The 12,833-nt window shown below is 42.7% G+C and overlaps 1 protein-coding gene across 1 annotated transcript; it reads left to right on the forward strand.

Moving 5' to 3' along the window:
• Nucleotides 1-5,452: 5,452 nt before the first annotated feature.
• Nucleotides 5,453-12,425, forward strand: Polr2d (RNA polymerase II subunit D). Its single transcript, XM_038332098.1, has 4 exons — nucleotides 5,453-5,553; nucleotides 8,266-8,446; nucleotides 10,610-10,705; nucleotides 11,851-12,425. The coding sequence occupies exons 1-4, from the start codon at nucleotides 5,481-5,483 to the stop codon at nucleotides 11,927-11,929; spliced, it is 429 nt and encodes a 142-aa protein (XP_038188026.1). The 5' UTR covers nucleotides 5,453-5,480; the 3' UTR covers nucleotides 11,930-12,425.
• Nucleotides 12,426-12,833: the final 408 nt, after the last annotated feature.

Raw genomic sequence — 12,833 nt, forward strand, 5'->3', positions numbered from 1 at the left:
CTGACCATTCAGGAAGAAGTCTAGAAGTGCACAGTTATGGTCACCTCATGGGAACATGTGGCAGAGGGCTCTCAGGACTGTCCACACATGGGGCTTTGCATTGGGAGGTGGCACTCTGAACTAGAACTAAGCTGCCTTCTGCACATTGACCAAAGCCGTGGTGAGGGGGCCAGTAAGTGGTGGCTGAGGAAAAGGACTGCTTGCTGCCCAGTGTTTTCTTTGACTTTAGGCTGCTCAAACTAGCAGAGGTCCCCACTGTTACTAAGAACCAGCCTGACTCTGCTGGCTTGGTTTGGAATTTGTTTTCATCCCTAGCTGTGTGTGCCTTTTGGTCTGGGAAGTTGGCTTGTCTCATCATACCCACAGCTAGGACACACTGTAATTATGAATTGTCGTTGTTTTCCTGAGCTAAAAGCGAATGTCTTTGATCACTAGAGTTTGTCAGTGTTGGGTTGTTTCCACTGTGAGGTTCTTAAAACATTTTTGCTTCATAATGTTAAAATAACTCATGTTAGAAACCCTTTCTTCACGAAAGGTTTGTAGTTGAGTCGTTACATATATTTTACTGTTTATAATAAAAAAAATCATCTATACAAAAGTCTTGGGTGTTAGTTTTAACATTTTGCACAAGATCTGTTTTCCACGCTATGTTAACATCTACAGTTTCACTAACTTGGTGTTATTTTCTTTTAAGATTTCCTAAGCCTACAAAACTGTTTTTATTTTTACTTTTTTATTTTGTTTCCTCAAAGCAAAAGACTGTATGGCCTTCTCTGAAAAGACTTCAGACCAATTATTTGTATTACACTTGGTTGCCTCTTGGCTATATAACTTCTGAGTACACATCATCAAAGTCTTGAATGAAGTATTGTAGAGAATAAATCATAATGGACAAAAACTGTCTTCTGCCTCTTTGTAACCAGGTGACTTGATATCTGAAATGGATTAGCAGTTAACTTGTTTCTTTGTTGATCATTCTCATAAAGATCCACCTGCCTTCCAGCTGCTGGCATTAAAAGTATACACCACCATTCCAAGTGATTTTTAAAAAGATACCAATCAGTTAGGTATGGTGGAGCAATCTTGCAGTCTCAACACTTAGAGGACTACACAGTGAAGATCCTGTCTCTTTAAAAATTAATAATCTGCTGGGCATTATGGCACGCCTTTAATCCCAGCACTTGGGAGGCAGAGGCAGGCGGGTCTAAAAGAGGCCTGCCTAGTCGGAGGCAGTACGACCTCCAAGATGGTTACCACCCTGTTGTGGTTGTAGGACAATGTGTCATTCTCTCTGGTCAAGGTCATGTCTTACTTCAGCACTGTGGTAGGACAAGTTCTCCAAATCCTTGCTAGAGTAAGTCCTTCTTAACTAGATGACAGACCTGAAGGAAGAGTGATGTACAGATGTACATGCAGGCAAAACACTCATGCAAAAAAATGGTAAAATCTAAAACAATGTTTTTAAAACAGACAAAATGACATTTAACTATGCTGTGTTGTAATAAAAAGTGCATTTCTTAGATTTTATAATGCTAGAATCCCTGATAAGAACAAGGATAGGTGCCAGGAGGTGGTAGCACACGCCATTAATCCCAGCACTCGGGAGGCAGAGGCAGGCGGATCTCTTGAGTTAGAGGCCAGTCTGGCCTACAAGAGCTAGTTCCAGAACAGGCTCCAAAACTACAGAGAAACCCTTGTCTCGAAGGAGAAAAAAAAAAGGATGAGGGTGGTGGGGAGATGGTTCAGTGGATAAAAGTCATTCAAATTGACAGTCAGTGTTACTTATCAAGATTAACCTCCAGATCCTCACAGTTCTGGAAGCCAAAGGGCATGGCACTCTGTTGGGGATCTCACAATACATGGCGCATCATGGGGAATGCATGTAAGACAGAAAATATGGCAAAGATGAAATTCAGAGTCTGTTGTGCAAAAAATACTAATCACATTAATTCCTCCTAAACGTATGTCCCAGTGATCTAAGGACATTATATCAGGCCTTCTTTATTTAAAAAAGTCACTAAAAGCTGGGTGGTGATGGCACACACCTTTAATTCCAGCACTTAGGAGGCAGAGGCAGGAGGATCTGAGTCTGAGCCCAGTCTGGTCTACAAAGTGAGTTCCCGGACAGGCTCCAAAGCTACAGAGAAATCCTGTCTTGAAAAACCAATAAATAAGATTAAAAATTTTTAAAAAAGAAAGAAATCATTAAAATTTTTTTATATACTTCGTGTGTGTGCACGCACATGTTCAGGCACCAGGGTGCATATGTGGAGGCCAGAGGACAACTTTTGGGGGTCATGTTTCTCCTCCCATCAAGTGGATACCAGAAATCAAACTCAGCTCCTCAGGTTTGGTAGCGAGTGTCTTTACTCACTGGGCACCCTCGTCTGTGTGTGTGTGTGTGTGTGTACGTTTGTAGGTACACATATAACCATGTACAGGCCAGAGAACAACCTTGGACTCAGGAATGCCATCCAATGTCTTTGAGGCAGGTCTCACAGCACACTTATTTACAATTAGGCTAGGCTGGCTAGTCAGTGAGCTTTAGGGGTTATGTCTATCTTCCTCCTCCCCAATGCATGGACTGTCAGCACTCTAAGTGTGTTCTAAGGTTCTATAAAAGGTGCTGGTGGCCATCCAGGGGACCATCCAGCTCACTCTCTGATATGGACAAAGAATTTGAACATCTGGGAACGACAGAAGCCTGATCATGGAGAAAGGGAAAGTAACAGTTTTTTCCCCATAGGGATAGAAGCCCAAGTCAGAATTCCTAAGTGGACTCTGGCTTGGGTATTTTATAAGGCCCTTGGGATCTCCCCTTTCCACTACAGGTGGTCCTGTTTAGATACCTGTCTCCATGCGTTCCTGTGGTTTCTCTCAATACCTTCTGGAAACAGGAAGCTTCATCTAAGGGAGCCTGCTTTTTCTTTCCTTGTTCATCTATATTCCCCAAACTCTCGGATAGAATTTGGGTCCTCAGGCTTGCGAGGCAAGCACTTTTGTGACTGAAACATCTCTCCAGTTCCAGTTCCACCTCTTAAAGGTCCTACTGGCTCTGACTTTCAAGTGAAGAGGATCAAACTCCCAATATATGAGCCTTTCAGGGATACATTTATACCATATTCAGTTGTCTTAATCACTGAGCTGGGGGCTGGAGAGATGGCTCAGTGGTTAGGAGCACTGGCTGCTCTTCCAGAGGTCATGAGTTCAATTCCCAGCAACCACATGGTGGCTCACAACCATCTGTAAGGAGATCTGGTGCCCTCTTCTGACATGCGGGCATACATGGAGGCAGAATGTTGTATACATAACAAATAAATAAAAATCTTTAAAACACACACACAAAAAAAAAAACCAAAAAAACACAGCCATCTTTCCAGCCCCTGTTGTGAAGTTCTTATATACAGTTCAGGAGAGCATTGTGAACTGGTTAAAAAGCTCTGCCAACACTAGATAACCATTTATTTTAACCAATGCATTCTACAAATAAAGATACATAGCAATTTATAAAACTGATTTTTACTTTAAAATCAAAAGACTAAGCCTGGAGGTGGTGGTGCACACCTTTAATCCCAGCATTTGGGAGGCAGAGGCTGGTGGATCTTTGTGAGTTCAAGGCCAGCCTGTTTTAAAAGAGCTAGTTCCAGGACAGCTAGGGCTGTTACACAAAGAAACTCTGTCTTCAAAAACAAAAACAAACAACAAAAGGGACTACCTATTCTTGGTCAGTGAGATGATGCAGTAGATAAGAGGAATTGATGTTCAACCCTGATAGCATTCAATCCCATTAAAGGTGGAAGGAGAACCAACTCCACAAAATTATCCTCTGACCTCCTCTGTGTGCCTTCATATGTCTGACCCCACCTAATTAGAAATGGATATTTGACTGGTAATATTTCAACCCATTTTTTAAAAGATTTATTTATTATGTATAATGTTTTGTCTGCAAGTCTGCCTGCATACCAGAAGAGCACACCAGATCTCATTACAGATAGTCATGAGTCACCAGGTGGTTGCTAGGAACTGAACTAAGGACATCTGGAAGAGTAGCTAGTGCTCTTAACCTCTGAACCATCTAGCCAGCCCCATTTTTTTGTTCTTGCTTTTGTGTTTTGAGACAGGGTTTCTCTGTGTAGCACTGGCTGTCCTAGAACTTGCCCTGTAGACCAAGTTGGTCTCAAAATCACAGAGATCAACGTGTGTCTGCCTCCCAAGAGCTGGGATTAAAAGTGTATGCCACCACCTTCCAGTTTTCAATCATTTTTTAAAAAGATTTACCTTGAGTCAGGTGGTGGTGGTACACAACTTTAGCATAACTCGGGAGGCACAAGCAGATCTCTGTGAGTTTAAGGCCGGCCTGGTCTACAGAGTGGGTTCCAGGACAGTCAAGACTGTTACACAGAGAAACTCTGTCTTGAAAAACAAACAAACAAACAAACCATCAGTGTTCTTAACCACAAAGCCATCTCTCCAACCCCTTCAATCCATTTTTTTTTTTTATTATGTTAGCAGGGTTTACTATTGTTACTAATGTCCCAAGTACTGGTAAAGATATTTTTCCTCATTGTTCATTGTACAAACTTTTGTTTTCTCTTGTATTGAAAACAGCATCAGTTTTCATTGAACTTTCTACTCATCATTCAAATGTCCCAACAGACATACTAAGAGATTCTCAATATTAGTTTACCTGCTCAGACTTATTAAGTACACTAGAAACAATCGCCATCCCACCCCATTTTGTAACAGGGTGGTATGTAGCCTAAGCTGGCATGGAGTCAGGGAATTTGCTATATAGTCAAGGCTCTTCTTGAACGTTGTTTTTGTTTGTTTGTTTTTGAGACAGGGTCTCACTCTGTGGTCCTGGCTGGTCTGGAACTATCACTACGTAGACGAGGCTATCCTTGGACTCGAAGATCCTCTTGTCTACCTCCCAACTGTCGGGATTAAAGGCATCTGCCAATACTCACCGCCTTCAACTCCTTATCCTCTTGCCTAGCAATTAATTTACTACATGATCACCACATCGGGGCTAATCAATTTTTTATATATATAATCAAATCATTGAAAGACATTCCAGTATGTTTTTGTAGTCACCTACCCAGCTCCCATCATTCAGTGACTTAGGTCAATCCTGCACTTCTCTTAATCCTTTTCTCCTGAAACGGTTTTCACAGCAAGGGCGTATTGGAGAAAATAAACAGTTCATCTCCAAGCCGGCAGTACAGAACCACAGCTAACGACCGGGAGCCACCTGAGTACGACTTGAGTACCCTCCTCGCGCGGCGAGCCTAGACTCGAGGGCTCCCGCTTGGCTTGCTCGCCCGACCTAGTCCTCCCCGCCCTCTCCGCTTCCTCAGGGCCCGCCCATTCCACCTGGCCCCGCCCCTGGGCCGAATTGGCTCTTTTCCTAGGTGGGTGTTAGTCCTGCCCTCTCGGCTTCCGTTTCCGGCGGTGTGTCTGTGACGGTACATCCTAAAACAATGGCGGCAGGCGGCAGTGATCCTCGGGCTGGAGACGTTGAAGAAGATGCCTCTCAACTCATCTTTCCGAAAGGTGGGACCCAGGACAGCTCGACTCCTAGGTGACATGGTCCTTGCTATAGTCGTTATTCGCTCCCTGGTTAGCCCTGGCACGGCTTACGATTGCGAAGGGATACGCACAGGTCAGCGTGGCACAGATGAACCTTGGCATAGTTTATTTAGTTAATTCCTTGGAGAAAGGTTCTGTTTAGTAGAGTCCACGCTCGGGTTTTTGGAACCGTAGACATACATATACCGTTCTCTCTTCTCTCTCTCTCTCTCTCCTCTCTCCTCTCTCTCTCTCTCTCTCTGTCTCTCTCTCTCTCTCTCTCTCTCTCTCTCTCTCTCTCTCTCTCTCATTCTCTGCTCTTCTCGCCTCTCCTCTCCTCCCTCTCTCTCTCTCTCTCTGTCTCTCCCTCTCTCTCTCTCTCTCTGTCTCTCTGTCTCTCTCTCTGTCTCTCTCTGTCTCTCTCTCTCTCTCTCTCTCTCTCTTTTGTTTTGTTTTTTCGAGACAAGGTTTCTCTGTAGCTTTGAAGCCTGTCCTGGAATAGCTCTTGTAGACCAGGGTGACCTCGAATTCACAGAGCTCCGCCTGCCTCTGCCTCCCGAGAACTGGGATTAAAGGCGTGCGCCACCACCTCCTAGCTAAACCTAGGTTTTTGGGCATGCCAGACACTCTATCAACTGAGCTACATACCCAGCTCCTGAACAGGCCACTGTTATCATAAAATCTTATTGTTATCAGTAATCAAATATCTACAGAAAAATTACCAGATGAGGTATTAATGAGTTTCCCTCTTTAGGAACAAGGAACAATACATTTTGTTCTTAAAATATCTGTACAAGGATTCCCTAATCTATTTTATTTTCCTTTTGTTTCCTGATAACTTTTGTGTGTGTGAAAGAGAGAGAGAGCGAGAGAGAGAGAGAGAGAGAGCACGCAAGAGCATATGTATATAAGTGTGTATGTGTGTGAGAGAGCTTATGTATACAGTGTGTGTGTGTGAGAGAGAGAGAGAGAGAGAGCGCGAGCGGGCATATGTATACAAGTGTGAGTGTGAGAGAGAGAGCATATGTATACGTGTGTGTGAGACAGAGAGAGAGAGAGAGAGAGAATGCATATGTATACAAAGTGTGGAATCCAAAGGTATCACATTGCCTGGAGCTTGATTTATGGGCAGTTGTGAACTACTTGAACTGGTTGCGGGGACTTGAATTTGGATTCCCTGCAAGAACATCAAGCCTTCTCAACTACTAAGCCATTTCTACAACCTCTGCTCCTCAACGCCCCCTCTGTTTTTATAGAATTATTTATTATGAATACTGTTCTGTCTGCGTGTATACCTGTTGGTCAGAAGAGGGCGCCAGATCTCATTAGTTGTAAACCACCACGTGGCTGCTGGGAATTGAACTCAGGACCTCTAGAAGAGCAGTCAAACCGCTGAGCCAGCTCTCCAGCCCTCAACTCCCATTTTTTGAGACAGTCTCATGTAGCATGGCTAGCCTAGACATTTCTATGTAGACCAGGTTGACATCAAACATGCAGAGATTCTTGTGTCTCTGTCTCCCGAGAGCAGGGATTACAGCCATGTGCCTAGATTGTGTGGTGCTGTGGATGGAATTGATGACTTCGTGCATACTAGGAAAACATTCTATCAACTGAGCTACATTCCCAGACCAAATGGTGACATGAACTTATTTGTGTGTGTGCATATGTGTGGGCACATGTTCTTGTGCTGGTGCTTCTAGTGGCCTGGAGTAGATGCTGAGTGACTTCCTTGATTGTTTGCCACTAGTGAGGCAGAAATTTCTTGCTGAATCCAGAGCTAACTAGTCAGCTTGCCGCAGGCAATCAGTTACCTATCTTTACTACCAACTGCAGGATTCCAGGTAACCCACTCTACCTATTTTGTGGGTCTTGAGGATCTCAGTTCTGCTCCTCACTCTTGAGGGTCAAGTACTTTATCCATGTAATCATATGCCCAGCCCCAGAAAGTGACTTTGTCTTTTTAAAATTGAGATGGAGATCGCACTTTTCAAGATTTTATATGTAAGGATGTATGTGTGCATGTATGTGTGGTTGTCATAGAAGCTGTAACTAGGCGTTGAATGCCGTGTAACTGGACTTAGAGATGATTATGAGCCACCATGTGAGTGCTGGGAACAGAACCCTGATCCTCTGGAAGAGTAGCCAGTGCTCCTAAGTGAACCCTCCCTCCAGCCCCTAAGTTACTGTTTTAAGATTTTTTTTTTAATTTATTTATTTATTATGTATACAACATTCTGCCTCCATGTATGCCCGCACACCAGAGGAGTGTGCTAGATCTCAGTACAGATGGTTGTGAGCCACCATGTGGTTGCTGGGAATTGAACTCAGGACCTCCGGAAGAGCAGCCAGTACTCTTAACCTCTGAGCCATCTCTCCAGCCCCACTGTTTTAAGATTTATGTGTGCAGGTGTTTGAGGAGGCTTGAGGTGCTGCGAGGTATCTTGTGGGTGCTGGGAGCTGAACTTCCTTTGCAGGAACAGTACATAATCATCTCTCCAGCTCTCTGGTTTTGTTTTGTTTTTGGTGTTTGTTTGTTCATTTGTTTTTGAGTCTATGTATTTCTGGCTGTCCTGCAGCTCACTAGTGTAGGCCCAGCTGGTCCCAAACTCAGAGATCCACCTGCCTCTGTCTTCCAAGTGCTGGGACTAAAGATGTGCTTTTTGAAAGAGTTCTTTCAGTTCACACTTCCTCTTGCAGAGTTTGAGACAGCTGAGACACTCCTGAACTCTGAAGTTCACATGCTTCTGGAGCATCGAAAGCAGCAGAACGAGAGTGCAGAAGATGAGCAGGAGCTTTCAGAGGTTTTCATGAAAACCCTAAACTATACAGCCCGTTTCAGTCGTTTCAAAAATAGAGAGACTATTGCCAGTGTTCGTAGGTAAGTACTAAAAATAAGTTAAAGACAAAAATTTACTTGTGTATGTGTTATGAGCTGGCTGGCTTCTTTCTTTCTTTCTTTCTTTCTTTCTTTCTTTCTTTCTTTCTTTCTTTCTAAGTCTGTCTATATCCTGTCTATTTCATCTATCCATCCATCTATCAACTCAGACTTTAACCTATCTGGTTATGGTGTACTTTGTACATGCTAACCGCACACTATACCATTATATCCCAGATAGAATTTTATTTGGTTGCTCATTTTATGTGTATGAGTGTTGGGGCGGCTGACCAATCCCTGGTCTGAGGGGCGTGGTCGCTCCAGGGGCGAAAGATACCTTTAAAAGAACCGGGTTTGGGATGGGCCGGCCCCTTCTTCTTCTGCTTGGTTTTCGGCATCTCTGGAACCTCGGATTTGTAAGTGTATCCCACTTTCTCCTTTTATTAAAACTGATTTATTCTAAAAGGCTATTTTTGTTATTTCCAAATTCCTCCGACCGCCGCAACATATGAGTGTTTCTCTAAATGTATATATGTGCATTAAGTGGGTGCAGAAGCCTGTTGAGGCCCAAAGAGAAGTGTCAAATCTCCTGGAACTGGAGTTACAGATAGTTGCTGGGAACCAAACCTGGGTCCTCTTCTGCAAGAGTGGCCAGTACCACTGCACCACCTCTCCAGACCCTACTTATTTATTTCTTGAGACAGAATCTCACTATAAAGCTCAGCCTTGCTGGGTAGTGGTGGCACATGTCTTTAATCCCAGCACTCAGGAGGTAGAGACAGATGGATCTCTGTGAGTTCAAGGCCAGCCTGGTCTATGGAGTGAGTTCCAGGACAGCCAGGCCTATACAGAGATACCCTGTCTCAAAAAAACAAACAAAAAAAACACCCTCAGCCTTGCCTCAAAATTTGGGTCACAAATTTTGGGGTTGCTAGAATATGCCTTCATGCACTCACTGCCCCCCAAATAGCATTTCTTTTATTTATATATGTGTATATGTGTTTATATTATATTTATATATATTACATAATTTTTCAAGACAGATTCTGTCTGTAGTCTTGACACTATATATAATTTTTTGAAACAGGGTCTCATTATCAGCCCTGATTGGTCTAGAACTCACTGTTAGACCAGGCTTTTCTTAACTCACAAAGATCCACACCTGGTTTTGTTTGTTTGTTTGTTTTTCCTTTTCAAGACACGGTTTCTCTGTGTGGCTTTGGTTGTCCTGGAACTCACTCTGTAGACCAGGTTGGCCTAGAACTCACAGAGATCTGTCTGCCTCTGCCTCCTAAATGCTGGGATTAAAGGTGTGTTACCATCACCACCTGGCCAAACATAACTTCTTAATATGTCATTTTGAAACCAGATTCATCCTAGTAAGCCTTATTTTATAATCCTGAAGATATAGTTTCCACCCAGATTTGCACAAAGCAGAGTTTGTTGTCTTTGTTTTAAAGTTAAAGGAGACCGGGTGGTGGTGGCGCATGCCTTTAATCCCAGCACGGGGTGGGGGGGGGGAGGCTGAGGCCGGATGGATCTCTGTGAGTTCAAGGCCAGCCTGGTCTACAAGAGCTAGTTCCAAGACAGGCTCCAAAAAGCAGGTGCCTCTTTACCCGCTATGTTCTTGTCAGTTTCCTTTGCTCTGCCTGCTGTATATTGTTTGTTTTCTCTTTTCTGGAACTTGTTTTGAAGGAGTAAGAATAGGAAGTGATTCAAAGGGGAATTCTGTTGCTCACATGACCATAATCAAAGATTGTAAATATTTTTCTCAACTGATCTTCTTTTTGCCTTTGATCATTGTTTGACGTTTGACTTTTTTGTTTTTTATTAGTGCGTGTTAATTATGCATAAGAATGGGTTCCAAGCCGGGCGGTGGTGGCGCACGCCTTTAATCCCAGCACTCGGGAGGCAGAGGCAGGCGGATCTCTGTGAGTTCGAGACCAGCCTGGTCTACAAGAGCTAGTTCCAGGACAGGCTCCAAAACCACAGAGAAACCCTGTCTCGAAAAACCAAAAAAAAAAAAAAGAATGGGTTCCATTATGACATTGACATTTTTATACAGTATAGAACATATTTTGATCATACTCACTTCTCCCCATTACTATTCTTGTTTCACTCCCTCTCTTGTTTATCTTTTTGTATTTTTATTTTTTCTATAATCAGCTTGCTTCTCCAGAAAAAGCTACATAAGTTTGAGTTGGCCTGTTTAGCTAATCTTTGCCCAGAGACTGCTGAGGAGTCCAAAGCTCTGATTCCAAGGTTAGTACTGGATGGGACAAGTTTTCTCTGTGTTGTATAGATTTCTTCAAGTGAAATTGCTAGATCTAAATGTTGTACATTTAATATTTGGGTTGTTGACATGCCAGCCCTGAACAAGAATATAATTTCGTGGTATTTGAGAGATGATTTTGGGGGGTGGTTTTGTTGTTTGTTGATGGCAGTCTCAGGTAGCCAAGACTGTCCTTGAGCTCTTGGTTGTCCGCCTTCCACTTCTCAAGAGCTGGGATTACAGATGGGAGCTGTGAGCAATAGTTTGAGGGGTTTTTTGTTTTGTTTTTTACATTTATTGTTTATGTATGTATGTGCATGAACATGCATGCACATGTGTGTCATATTAAGCGGGTGAAGGTCAGTGGACAGCTTAGGGTAATCAGTTCTCTTCCTTTATCATGTAGATTCTCAGGATTAAACTCAGGTTGTTAGATTTAATGGCAAGCAAACTTTACCAGCTGGACCATCTTGCCAGCCTGAGAATGATGGTTTTATACCATACTGACAGAAAGTATATGGAACAATGGCAGAGCTCTTGCCTATTGTGTGTGAGGGTCTGAGTTGATCTCCCTGCACCTCATAAAAGAGCATAAGAAACAGAATTATGATATACCACAGGTATTAATAGAACAATTTTACTATGTCTGGTAAAATCAATGCACTATTTCCCATTACCCAAAAAGGTATTCCAATATTCACTGTAGTATTGGTGATAACAGATATTGGACACAATCATTAAGTCAGTCAACAAGTGAATGACTGAAAAATGGGTCATTGCGGGGCCTGTTCGTTGGTGCTTTTAATCCAAGCAAAGGCAGGCCCGTCTCTGTGAGTTCCAGGCTAGCTGGGGTTGTATAATGTCTCAAAAAAAACCAAGCCAAACTAAAATAAAACAAATTTAAATCATGTTTGACTGTTAAGGCTTTTAAAAATCTTTTATAAACAAACAAATAAAATCTTTTATATATTTGCACTTTTCAGTGTTTCTATAAGAGAATGTGGAAAAGAAATTCAGCTTAAACATAAAGGTGGTAGATCTAAATGAGCTGCATTCAGAAATGAACTCTCTTTGAAAAACTGTGTGGGAAAACTGGCAGTTGCTGAATCGCTTAAGTTTGTTGGTCTTCTTGCAGTCTGGAAGGGCGTTTTGAAGATGAGGAACTGCAGCAGATTCTCGATGATATCCAGACCAAGCGCAGCTTCCAGTACTAGTGTTCACACCCTGCTCCTGAGATTGCTCAGAACGGCACCACATCCCAGCCTGGTCAGCCTCACACAGGAGTGCTGTAGCAGAAGACACTTGGGTCACTTCTGTAGTATTTGCTTTATTGAGATATAATGTCACTCTGTGGTCCTCAGACTCATGATAGGCCTCCTGCCTCAGCCTCCCAAGTGCTGGGATTACAGGCATGAGCCAACACTCAACAGATTGGCTTTTTGGAGAGGAAAGGCTGGTTTGGTGATGGTCTTGGTTGCTGTCTCCACAGTGACTATTGGACCATAGTTATCATGTTTTCTTGGTGCAACCTTGTAAGGGCTGTTAGGGTCAAAAGTGCTGCAATTTGGAACCCGTAAGGTAGAATGATGTGTTGACCGTCTCTTACCTTGGTGTTTTTGGAGCCCATGTTATTCTTTGTTCTTGTCATTTCAATTTTTAATGTAAATATAGTTTGTAGTTTTTTAAACTAAACTGTTATATAAAATCTTATATAGGGGAAGAATATTTTTATCTAGTTGCAAAGGGGAGAGATAAACCAGAATACTATCACTGTTTGATTTTTTTTTTTTTTTTTAAAGAATTTCATTTTTTTTATTTACTTCTGGGGAGGGGGTACATGATCCATGGCATGTGTGTGGAGATCTTGTAGGAATCAGTTCTGTCCACTATGTGGACTTTCAGGATTGAACTCAAGCCATCAAGCTTGGTGACCAGGACTGTTACTCACTGGGCCATCTTGCTGGACCTAAATTATTTTTATTTTATTTACTTATTCATTTTTGCAACTTTAGAGATTGGACCAAAAGCGTTGTACATGCTAGACAAGTAACATTCTATCACTGAAAAAGTTCCTTTTGTTTCTGTTTGTGTGTTGTGTGCATGTGCAAGTGTGTGTGT

This window comes from Arvicola amphibius, chromosome 5 (assembly GCF_903992535.2).
Source record: "Arvicola amphibius chromosome 5, mArvAmp1.2, whole genome shotgun sequence".
In the NCBI taxonomy this organism is placed as follows: Eukaryota; Metazoa; Chordata; class Mammalia; order Rodentia; family Cricetidae; genus Arvicola; species Arvicola amphibius.

What these genes read in the sequence shown, in the direction of transcription:
- Polr2d (XM_038332098.1), top strand. Translation starts at nt 5,481, where the DNA reads ATGGCGGCAGGCGGCAGTGATCCTCGGGCTGGAGACGTTGAAGAAGAT. An exon ending in TCAACTCATCTTTCCGAAAG is followed by an intron (nt 5,554 to 8,265) that starts GTGGGACCCAGG and finishes TTCCTCTTGCAG; the next exon opens with AGTTTGAGACAGCTGAGACA. An exon ending in TCCAAAGCTCTGATTCCAAG is followed by an intron (nt 10,706 to 11,850) that starts GTTAGTACTGGA and finishes GTCTTCTTGCAG; the next exon opens with TCTGGAAGGGCGTTTTGAAG.